At 40.6% G+C, this 12,951-nt stretch overlaps 1 protein-coding gene across 6 annotated transcripts in view; it reads left to right on the top strand.

The window, feature by feature from the left end:
- sox6 (SRY-box transcription factor 6) overlaps positions 1–12,951 on the top strand; it is a 152,063-nt gene that overhangs the window by 81,971 nt on the left and 57,141 nt on the right. For all 6 annotated transcript variants that reach the window (XM_052063633.1, XM_052063630.1, XM_052063632.1 and 3 more), the window contains one exon: positions 882–950. In XM_052063633.1, coding sequence (XP_051919593.1) covers positions 882–950 — 69 coding nt within the window. The remainder of the gene's footprint in view (positions 1–881; positions 951–12,951) is intronic.

The raw sequence follows: 12,951 nt of genomic DNA, 5'->3' as shown, positions 1-12,951 counted from the left end.
AGCAAGGAGTTCACTCAGAGTTTTCTCCGCACACTCTCAGACCTTGCCGGGCTAAATGAACGGATCGACCATATACCTTGAAGTGATGCATTTGCTTAAAGTACACTAATAATACATTAACTGTATTGATTTCTTTTTCAATCCATGATGTTCATTTGCAACTGAATTCAACTCTGCGGGTTTTGTGGACATTGTCCTATGAAGGAACGGTCGCAGAAGATGTTTTATTATTTCGTCTTATTTGAAATCGGAGGAATATTAATAGTATGGGGGCAAAGGGGTAGAGATAGAGAGAGACAAAGAGAGAGAGGCCAAGGGAGCCCGCTGAGAGCGAGAATGTCATCAAGCCATCAGCATACAACGCAGTAATTAGCTGTTGACACTCGTGAGGGAGCAAGCACAAATTAATCTTGACACATTTGCAGACGGACCATAGCTTACAGTGAACACTTTGTAATTATATTTAAAAATGAAAATTAAATGACACTTAAAACTAGGTTGTCATGCTCAATCAAGCGGCCATGCAGGGAAGGAGTCTGTCGGAATGAGAAGGATTACCGTGTGACTGATTGTCACTCAGACATTGCGGGGCATTGGTTTGTCTGTCCTTTAAATCACTTAGGAGCCTTTGCAACCGCTTTGACAACACGGGCAATTCAGTACATGTTTCTCATTTCACAGCTACATAAAAACAGCATCTATCTTCAAATAAACTATTTGGTCAAAGAAGAAATTATTTGTTTTCCTTATTCCTGCATTCTTATTCTACTCTTATTGTAGCTCACCACAAATATATATTGATTTCGAACTAGCGGATGTCTTCCGCAGGCTTCTTTATGCAGTGTTGTTCATTTCTCATCTCATTTCCACTGTCCAAACAGATTGCCAGACAACAGCAGCAGCTTCTGCAGCAGCAGCACAAGATCAACCTCCTACAGCAGCAGATCCAGGTCAGTTACATGTGTTTCTCTAAGCCACCGAGAGACAATATCTACAAAGGCAGGTTATTCACCTGCGTTGGCGGGCCAGTCAAAAAAAAACAACAAAAAAACACCTCCACCCATTGCTTGACACCACACAAAAAACATTTGAATCGAAAAAAACCCGTCATGATAAGATTATCTTTACGTCTGTTATCAGAATTTGAATCTTGCCAAAGATTGAAATTAGCATCAGCCTCCAAAAATCTATATCTTTTGGGCCCTCGTTATAATCCAAATTTAATGCTTGTTCACAGTAATCAATGGGAGGGCTGGTGGGTTTGGGGTCGCTATGAAATACAGGGGAGAATAATTAGCACATCTTAATTAACAGAAAGAAAGATCTAATGAGTAGATGGAGCAGAGCCTGGAGGTGGGCGACATGAAAGTGGCTGGTAAATGCCTCTGAAAGTCAGTAAGTCTCACAAGACTGACGTGGTAGACTTTGGCAGAACCCAGGATTTATAGCCATTCAGCCACATGGTTTCTTTCTTTCTCTTCCTACATCTTCACAGTTATCAGTTTGCTTTTGTGAGTGCCTGATGTGATACAGTATGAAATGTTGCACTGAAAGACCACCCAGGCAGGGCATTGCTGTTGAAGGCAGAGCATACTGGGTACTTCAGGGACGATCGCTTGATGTGGTCAAGGTTGCAAGCCTCCCTGGTTAAAGGAGTCTAATTCAGAGCATGCCAGATATGTGCGCATAATTCTCCACATTTGTGTCTCCTTTCAATCGTCACTTCAGTTGCTTTGACATTGCTGAAGGGAGACGTCTAAATACTCTTAATATTTGTGGGCTCTTGAATGTCTATCAGCCTTACGGCAGTTATGATGGAAGCGTTCAAGCACCCCCCCCAACCCCCCCAAAAAATGTTGGATTCACAGTAAATGCTCCCAAAGGGGCTGTTTTCAAATTAAACTAAAAAGTGTATGTCGGTTTTTGTGGTGAAAACAATCCAAGTCCGACAAAAATGTTTTATTGTTCCTGTGGAAATGGATGAACTCATGAGAACATGCTAAAAACTCATTTTCAACAAGCAATTGGTAAACATGCATCCTCCTCACCTGCCCTTCATATTAAAGTATTTTCAGTTATGTCAGTGTAGTACTTTTCCAAAGGCGAAGAAAGCAAAACCGCCTTTGTCATTCTTGGAGCAACATACCACTACTGGAACTACTGGGGTGTGGGGAGTACTTACACGATTAAACTGAAATGCATTGCACACTACACAAACACTTCAAGATGAAATACAAATGAATTGAACTTCCAAGTTAAATACAACTGAACTGCACGTGGGCAGTGATTCTTTTACGTATCACAAGAAGGAGCCCACATACTACTTGTACCACACTTTGGGAATCACTGATGTAGAGAGCCTTTAATTCATGTATGTATCTGAAATATGGGAGAAACGTACGCACGCACGGGGGTGAACAAGCGACGTACACACAGGAAGGCCCAAACTCAGATTAAACTAAGAGACAGACTTGCAAACCAAATATTTTTACAGGCTGAAATGTTTGTACATTGCATCCCACTGAGCGGAGTCAAACACACACTAAACAATCACGGACACACTCTCAGTTGAAGTACCATATACACTACCGAGTATTGGTACTAGTGCTGTCATGAAGGGCCCTCCACTTGAGAGTGCACGCCCTCATTTCATCGCACTTTTAGTGGCCTCTACTTGGTGGTTGAGTGATGTGGTTAAAGGCAAATGACACCTGAAAATTCAACTTGATGCTGGTTGAAGAGCAAGGATTTTATCCCAAATATCCATTTGCAAGCACTTCAACAAAGAGAGCAATTTTGAGCTACAGATTCTTGGACTGTCCATCTCTGAAAATGCGCATTTACTTCATGATACCAAAACACTACATTCTCATTCATTCGTTATATCTTTTCTTTATTAAATAAGAGTGGGTTATTTTAAGACATCTACACATCCTCCAATGTAGTAACGGAGCAGCAAAAAGAAGAGACAACAGAAGCATGCTGTTCTGCTTTCATTAAAAATGCACAGAAAAAAAGACATTTTAATTATGGCCAATATTAGTTCTTTTAGGCGTATGAATTACAACATAAGAAAATGGTTATGACATTCAAACACACCCAACCACCAAAAAATATAAAATAAAAATAATTAAAAAGGCATACCGGTAGTTTTTCTCTCTGTTGTAAAGTCAAACAAATATTAACGGACAAAGGACAGTGGAGCTGCAAACTTTTTTTTCCAATGTTTCAAATAATACCTTCTATACATTTTTTGTTATTTGGTTTGATATGGAATATATTTTGAATTTCCAAACATATTTCTTCATTTATTCCAACACATTTATCATGGACATTCATTATATGCTCACCACAGTCTTAAAGTGGGGTTCCACTGAATTGTAAAACAGTCAAATGTTCTGCTTATAATTTATGTCTTTATTGTTAACAATGATGCCCCCTTCCCCTCAAAAAACAAACAAAAAACCCAACAACAAAAAACACATTAGCGGGTGTTATTCTGCCAAATATTGGAATCAGCCTATAAAAAAAAAAAAAGTTAAAAATCCATACCGGTCGGGCCCTAATGTTAATCTATGACATCTTTGATTTAATTAATCATGTACACAAACTTCCAGCCTTTATGGCACAGACCTTTTGCCAAGTGATGAGTGGTGTTGAGTGATAAAGCTCTTCTGCCGCCTGCTTGGAGAGCATTAAACTTTATTGAAGACGACACTGGCCATCAAAGTCCTTCTGTTTTGGTTTAAGGGAGGAAACTTAAAAATAAGGTATCATGCTGCAGGCAACATATTGATGAGGGAAGCCATCACATCAGTGGGAATCGTAAACTGTCCAGACAGTCCAACCACGGGCGCTGCAACCTGAGACTGTTGTTGACAAGGTACATTTGCTCTTTCAAGGTTTTCAGCCCCCACACCCTCCCCCCTCACATGCGGATCGAAGGGAGTCTGACAGAAGTGAGTCGCTTTTAGGTTTAGTTAAACAGGTCGAGAACAAGGCTCTGTGCAGTTTAATCAAGTGGCTGCTCTCTTCATCCTTACTTACTGTTCTTACAAGAGTGAGGGGGGATTTAGTCTTTGTCCTTCGGGATTACAATGTCACTTGTTTTAAAGATAACAGATGTTTCGATTGCGATGTTAAGGGCTGATTGAAAATGTCAGCTCACAGCTTTGTGTGGGTTTTTTTTCCCCCTTCGGTCAGTCGATCCTTGTTTTTGGCATTAACTCAATCCTACATTGAGATTAGCTCTGAGTTGATTTAGTCTAAAGTTGTACACAGGATTTTATGCCACGCATGTGACAAATAAACATACACATTAGCAGAAGAGGGATTTGCCACCAAGTTAACTGTGTCGTTCTGCAAATGTAACAATAATTACCAAACTGTATTTACCCTATTTTGTTTCGGCTCGCATCGCTATTTAACTGTGTTTCCATCAGCCAGGCTTTTTATTTCACAATAACCCACTGTTGCATACGCACAACAACATTCACAGAGATGACAACACAGGACATCACACACTGATACAAACATCAAGAGAATAAATAGTAGCTCAAAGGTCAAGCTGAACTTTATCTTCACAAACAGGCGGGAGAAAGCACATGAAACAGTGGAACTCTTTTAATCACAACAACCAAAAAATAAAAAATACAAATACAACGGCTCTTTTCAAGTGAAAATAATAACATGACACCGTGGGTTTGAAATGACATGAGGCATTCTTGTGCCAACTGTGAGAAGTTTCACAATTGGACAGATAACGACTTCCGAAGAAAAGCAAAGTCAGCTCATGTTACAATATGTTCGGTTACACCCCCCCCCCCCCCCCCCCACACCTAAAATGCTATATCCCAACTTTCAGCGTCACATTTTGAGCTTTATTTCCCTCAAAGACACACACAGTTTGTTTTTCATGCTCAGGAAAAAAAAAGCAGCAACTAGTGAAGCAAACAAAAGGATTTTGCAATGATGTCCAGAGCACACAAACCTTTTTAAAGATGTTCTCATAAGGGATTGTCATGGAGGAAGTAAACAGCAGGGGACATTTATTTCCATGTTCGGAAAAAAGGTTAGATAGTAGAGATGACAAAACATACACACACTCACGCTCGCACACGCAAACTCACGCACGGAGAATTCATTATTTGCATTCACTTTATGGTTTTATTTTATGTTTTCAGAAAGTACATTTTGAAGTGCTATTTTATATGAAACTTTACACACATTACATGTATTCTTTAATCATTATTTATTTGTTTGTGAAAGGCTGGAAAAGATGAATAACATTTCCATTCATTTCATGAGGATAGACGATTTCAAATACACATGTTCAAGAGACACTGCAGTGGTACTCTATAATAACAAAGGGCCTTGGCTAAAAATGACCCAAAACGGTTTATTTCCACTCGTGAAATGTATACAAGAGAATTATTAATCCTCGTAATTCAAATGGAATATGCTTATTATCCAGTGCTCGGGGGTAATCCCATGCACAGATTCTCTCTGGGTGCCAATTTAAAAAAACAAAGGCTTCAGAAACTAAATGATGGTAAATATTTTAAATCAGTCAGATTAGTTTAAATAATCACAGGACTACATGGCAATTGCGTAATCAAGTAGTGTGTGTGTGTGTGTGTGTGTGTGTGCGTGTGTGTGTGTGTGTGTGTGTGTGTGTGTGTGTGCGTGCGTGCGCGCGTGTTCTCACACGCTTTGTTGTCAATGATTGTCTCAGTGTGAAACTCTAGGGTGGGGGTTAAAAAATGGAAATTGTAAGTAAATAAATAAACAAGTCCCCCAATTAGTGAAGCTAGATTTGAACTGTAAGCATCATAGTAAGAGAATAGCAGAACAGAGAAATGATAACACACTTGTGCTGATGATGTGTGTTCGCCTACGAGTAGGATTATGTGTGGAGGGGAATCGGGGGGAGGGGGCGTGAACAGCCCAGTCAGACACACTTGGCCTGCACCCATGGAGGCTCAATCCAGCCTGTTCAGCCCCCATTTAAGGAGACTGTTAGCTGATGAAGATGTGTACATGCAAGAGTGAAGATAAAAGAAAACCATGACCTGACTCATTAGCCCCTGTGATTTAATATATTGACACTTGGATACAAACAATTCCCTTTAGTGGACTCTACTGGCAGAGGAGGGCTCCATTTAATTAGTTATGAAATGTGACTTCTTGTCTGGGAAGCAGAAGAATTGCTGATGGTATATAGTCATGTGCAAATTGAACAATGAAGCCATCCTTGCAATGTTAAAACTTCATCATGTGCCCAAAAACAAATAAATAGATGAACTAAAAGGTGGAGCGGATACAATCCCAGCAGTGTTTGCCAAGTGAGCAATGGCAAATATGCGGCATATTTAACACAAATTCCTGTTGCGCAAACTTAAACAGATGGTGCTGCTTGAACGCTCTGCGTCTTCTGGGAAACAAAAAGAGGCTATGCTTCACAATTGCCAGTAGCAGATTCAAAAGCTAATAAATATGCATAATAAGGTGTGGCAATGAACATAAGCCATTGAACTCTCAACATACTGCAAGTCTCAGTGACTTAGCCCGTGACGGTAATCAAACAAGCGCTCGTTATTGTTGGTAATTCGACAATAAAAGCTCTGCTTTGTTGTGCGTTCAGAAACCTCAGCCCTTTTAGCAGTGATCAATTAGAGACTGCATCCAAGAAGTGCCACATGAATGTGGTTAATGTGCGATATCACACTTGAGAGTCTACTTAAAGTACTGTTAGTCACCCATGGGGGTTCAAAAGCCCATTCTGGATTCTCATTTGCCAAAGCGACATGCCCTCCTCTATCTTTTAATGTATCAGTCTTGAATACCAAAATAAAATCCTTGTTTCGTCAAAATTAATGCGTCTTCTAAATGACAAGCTTGAGTGATTAAACAAATCACCAAATATATCAAATGAGGCTACAAAATCATATCAACATCTCGTCTCCATTCTTGAATGCTGCGTTGTATTAAGGTATGAAAGCGCATCCCGCCGCTTTGTCTTGGACCTGTCTCATGCCTACACACCCCAACAGTGGTGGTCATCTTATTCCGTCAGTCATTATTCTGTCAGTATTTCAGGCCGGCCCAGTCCATCCATCCGTCAGCGGCGCCGATGGATGGACTGAAAATTGTATTCGTTGAAAGTCTCCAGTGGCTGGAATATACTCTCCTGAGACAAGGTGGCGAGAAGCGCTTAGCCACCAGCTAGCTCTCAGGCTGGCTCATCCATGGGTTTATCTCCTTGCTTGGGAATATAAATATTGAGACAGAGCTGTTCTGCTTTTGCATTGCTGCAGTTTGGCCAAGTAATGATATTTGCAACTGCGCCAGTTAGCAATTCATGAACCCCCCCCAAAAAAATTTCTGAAGAACTGAAGTGGTGAAGAATGGTTTCCTGCTCTATCTCCACAATTCGGTACTACATCCACGTTTTCATCAGTTATCTTCAAACATGTATTTACAGACAAAATCTTTACTTTTCAGAGTGTTGTGTGTTCCCGTGTTCCCTCTAAGTATTACAATGAGGCACCTGTTTTCTGAGACCTTGCCTACATTGAGGCAGGAGTGGAGTGGCTTCCGTTGAGGGAGAACACATCTCGCACTGTGATGCTGATCTGGCTTCTCCTACCGATATGCATAAGTAGTGTTTTTTCTACTAATGTTGTGCAAACTGTTTTGTCTTTGCCTTGGCTTTACATGCCCATCGTCTTTAGAGGTGGCCACACTCACACGGAGAAAGCGTTGCATTAATAGGATCCACTATGTGCTGGGGTGGGGGGGCGCCGGCAGCTTGAAGGGTGTGTGTGTTTTCTTAGGGCTGGGGGTGGCACAGCAAAGCATTCAGCACATCGCCAATGTAAGAAAGGAGCTTCTTGTTTTTAGGGGTGGAGGCGAATCCAAGTATTCCCCGACGGAGCACAGTGAATGGGCTATGTTGCCTTGCAAAGTCTTCCATAGGAAAAGAATGGTATGGGTTAAGTTTGTTGGTAAATAAATCAGTTCTAAATGAATAAATGATATATTTTTTTCAATGACACTACAGTTAACTTTCAGACCTTATACTCAATCACAAGGATCGATGTGAACCCTCACCGTTCGGGTGGGATTGGGACAAAGCCTTGTCATGAATAGTGAAATTGTGTGAATAATGGAGGTTATCATAAAGCATCAACACCATACTTCGGGAATGTATACACTCGTGAATCCAGTTTACATAAACAACTGTGTTTAATTTGTTAAATTATTTAACACAAACAAACCGCCTTCACCCGTGGCTTCACAATAATATTAGCTAACATAGTAGCCTAACTAACATGCTTGCACAAGTTGTTCTGCAAACACACGTGTGTACTACCACTTTATGAATAGAGTACAGGTCATGAACATTTTCATTCATACACAAAAATGAATATGCAAATTCATAACAGTGGATATGTGAGGGTTCACTGTTCACACTTGTACACGTTGTTTCCACAAGGCAGTATGGTTCGGGAATGTTTCAGTAAAGCCCCATTTTCACCTTGCTATTGGAATGGGTCTCGGAAATCTGAAGTTACGGCCACAGCTTTTGTTGAGTTAGCAATTGTCCTCACGTTGACACAATTTAGCGAGCAACTTAATACTCCATGGCAAATGTGTTCAAGACCTTCCTGCAGACGAGCAATGATGGTCCGCGCCATTTCACTTATTCCCATTTCCACACGGTGCGGATGATGTATGTGTGGTATAATGATGCAAGCCTCAGACCCACTCGTGGGTTTGTTTGTCTGCTCGCTCTTTCTTGTCATTAGAAATGCCGTTTGAGGGGGTCCCTGTGGATTTGCGTGTTCCGTGCAAATCTTTATTTCGTGGCGAGACCTTGAAGAGGTATTAATTCAGAAGATCGCATATCCTTTGCAAACACGTCTACTGTTAATATTGAGAGGCAGTATTTAAAGGATGAATTGATGGAAGTTTGTGTGTTAGTGAGGAAATGGCGATTGTGTTTGGATGATGAAATGTGTTCCCTTAATTAAATGAAAAAAAATCAATTAAGACAAAATGCAATTTTTTAGGGGGGGCGGGTGGAATATTTTTGGAGAGTGCCGATATGCCGGCAGTTATAATGAGAAGTGAGAATTGTGATGAAGTGTGGTGGTGTGATGGGGAGGAGCGGATGCCTGCTTTCAAGCTCCTGTCGACGTAATGCAGACTTATTGAAATGGCTGTTTTCCAAGAAGGCTTGTTTTACTGTGTAAGGAATTAGTGGAACAAGAAGTCATCTCTTGGTTGTTCCCTCTTGATGGCCTCAGCACATGACACTCCAATTCGCTGCTCTTTACCCTGAGCAGCACATACACATAATGAACACAGGAATTACAGATGTGCAATGTCACTCTAAAACCTGGGCAAAGACTGTTCGGTGAAAATATTAGAGGGCTTTCCGACCATAGTTACAGCGGTGCCTGAGGTATTAGTAGCTCAATTGATATGTTTTCCCATATGTCCGTTGGACATTGTAAGAGCGAATTAAGCAATGGATAATTGAAAACGAACGGTGCATCAACATCTCTAGACAGACAATATAACAATACCTGAAGGCATATGTTCTTTATCCTCTATGACAAATATTACTGTAGCTTACTGAGGAGTCACTTACAGTTGTTGAATGAAACTATTCGTTTGTATGCATGACTGTATTATACCGACCAGTGGCCATTTCCTGCATGCCGGGAATAATTCATCATGATGCGCACTTAAATTATGTAATTTCAATACAATGATGTTACAGTGTGTTTAAATGAATTACACAATGATAGAATGGTAGTTTCCTTAAAAAAGAAAAAAAAAACTCGACATTTTCAACTCATTTTACTCTCTGCACAGCGTCCACCAGAGGACTATATACAGCCTGTGGTGATCGTGCAACTGTCCACTATCTGCTGTTGCTGGGGTGAAAGCCAGACAGCTACCCCCGTGATTGCATTGCATTTAAGTGTATCACAAAGGTGATTTCCTCTCACTCACAGTTTTCCGTGTGCAGCTGACTGGCAAGCAGGGGGGGGAAGAAGTGTGATCTCTCAGTTCTATTAGCAGCAGCTGGGTAAAATTAACGAAAGTCCTTCCTGTCGAGTATGTAAAAATCAAAGTGCGAGCTGGCAATATGACAACTAATAAATTGCGGATGTATGTATTAACATAAGATGTCAGAGAAACTCCTCTGAAGGATTTCTTGAAAAAAATACATATAAATATATATACATTTCAACTGCAAGCCTCCAATAACTCACCTTCTTGTCTTTATTTTTAAGACAGCATTTTTATAAAATACTTGTGACGTACTTTCTAAATGTCGTCTTGAGGCAAATTAAGTCTGAGCATCTGTGTGAGAGGTGTGCTTCACTGGGTATCAAGTAGCAGTGAATCAGGAAATTAGACGCAGAAAGTCCTTCCAAGCCAATAACCATGAAACATGGCGGTTAAAGAGGCAAGAGTTTTTCTTTCCGCTTCTTTTCTCTTGTCAACGCTCAATGGTTGTAACGGTAAAAGCAACAGCTTCTCCGTGTTCTCATCACTTTGCAATGCGTATAGAATCACACCCAAACGTGGATCAGTGCATGTATGTTCAAGGGTGAAGGTATGGGGAGTCCTAGGCCCTGTAGTTGTTTTGAAAAGGTTTCCACATCAGAACATGACTGCTGACAGGAAGCCCAGGCCAGTTTTGTAATGGCCAGTACATCTCCATTTGTATTCTGTGTTTGGGAGAGCTTCACATAGACTGCAACTCGAGTGAGGTGAGAATAAAATGTAGTTACAGATGCTCTTTCAGCCCTTTATTGAATGGGACAAACAGTCAAACACAAAATGAAAACACTCGCAAGGAGCATGGTGACACTGGAGTCAGAGCTCCTGGCGTCACTCATGAGGCCTTGCCCCCTTAATGGCACACGTCAACATACAAATGCCGCCATGTGCTGTGTGTGTGTGTGACTTTCAACTTAATTAGCAGCTGGCATAATAACATGAAACAAAAAAAACAGTGAAAAACTGTGAATGGAGCGATCAAAAAGATGATCCATCATCTGGCATTGCGAACAACCTGACTAACAACTGCAGAATGTTTCAATATGGTTTTCCTTGCCTTACAACTGCAAGGGGGCTCTATTTATCAAACACTCTCCTCTCAAACCAGGTTGTGCACTGGTCCGCTATAAACTTCATCGGGTCATCTGAATTGACGATCTATGTTGCAAGGAGACGAAAGCCTCTGCTGGAGCATGTCGTGGCAGAGAGCGGGGCCTGAGCCAAATCTGTCTGACTGATCACTACAGATGCTCCTCTTCAAGTATTCCGAGTCAGATACTTAGTGCCGGGTCTTGAGGGACAAACAATAGCACCTGTTCCTCATAAGATTGCCCACTCATGGTTCTTTAATGAAGCTTGAGGGCAGATGGTGTGAAATTACATTATCCAGTTGTTAGCGGTGATGTGACAAAGTAGCGATGGCAGCACAATGACGTGTTGTCTCTACGTATACGGAAAAGTGAACGGTGCCATCCAAGGGATCTTTGCAACACTTATTTGGCACATGTATTGTATCGCTCTACATGAGGGCTGAACAATGAATTGAATTATTTTTAAGTTTTTATTTAGTGTCAATGTAGGTTCAGTGCAGCCGTTTCATGAAACAAGAAAAGTAGTAAAGCAACACACATATTTGCGTTTTTTTGCTATCATCTGATTTATGACCCACTGATTAATGTTTATGTTACACTTGTTTGGTAACAGTTTCTGAAGTTGTCGTAGTGACCTCCCAAAAGTAATTGCATTCGATAAACAGTCTTTCATATCAATTCTTCATGGCTCATTTGTATTTTGTGTAAGCCCAAACTATAGGAACAAAACATTTATGTCTAGTATACATGACATTGTTTATTGTAATACAGATTAATTTATTTCTAGCGTTTGTGAAAAAATACATGAGAAGAGGATCTTGGAAAAAAAAGACATATCATAACCGAAATCGCAATGCTGAGGGGGGAAAAAATGCAGTTGGAGTCTTTTTCCAAATCACTTAGCCTTACTCTCCATAGACACATTCGAGACTTTTTGTTTGTCAAAATGCACTTCTTCTTGCTTGTTGCTTACTTTGAATGCACTCGGAATTATGCATCCCGCCAGCTTGCGAGCACTTAATTGACAGCCCAAAACTAAGCTCCGCTATTTGTTCCCACCTTGAAGCGCCTCACAATTCGCCTTGCTCTGACATTAGCTGCTGCTTATTAAACTTTAATGCTCGCAGCTCATTACTGCAAATCACGTCCACTCAAACTCAACGCATTTATTTCTCAGCCATTGTATATTTATACTCGCAGTTTTGGCTGGATAAATCCAGTATATATTTGTGCCATAATTTTTAAATGGTAAAGGTAATAAAAGCTGATAAAAATGATATCTGTTAGAGTTCATGTCGCCTGGGGTGTGGGAGTCAGGGTGGAGGTGGGGGGCGGGGGGGGGCGGACGGTGGCTGATGTCTGGTTATCCCGATTAAAGTTTCTATTTGAACTTAAGTTGTATGGGTTAAATCAAAGCATTACAGAAATTTAAAAATCTGAGTAAGTTTCATTTGTCCATGTGATTACATTTGGAATAGGATAAATCACAGGTGTGATAGTGTCTGAACTGTCTGATCATATTTTATTTCATATAAATACAAAGATCTGAATTTAATCGTGAGTAAAATACTGTATCTGACAGCAAATTGAAACCAACATTAATTTCTATAATCATATGCAGTACTATGTCGGCACACGCATCCGAATACACATTTTCAGTAGCAGAGCCCATCTGGTTTTACTGTCCAAACATTCTGACACAGAAAAGCTGTGTACCCTTGCCTGACTCATGTTCTGCTATGACATTAATTATTGTGTTTTTCCATATGTTCCATGC

Source organism: Hippocampus zosterae, chromosome 4 (genome assembly GCF_025434085.1).
Source record: "Hippocampus zosterae strain Florida chromosome 4, ASM2543408v3, whole genome shotgun sequence".
NCBI classification, from domain to species: Eukaryota; Metazoa; Chordata; class Actinopteri; order Syngnathiformes; family Syngnathidae; genus Hippocampus; species Hippocampus zosterae.
Note: the sequence above shows the minus strand (reverse complement) of the source record. Positions and strands in the feature narration are given on the sequence as shown.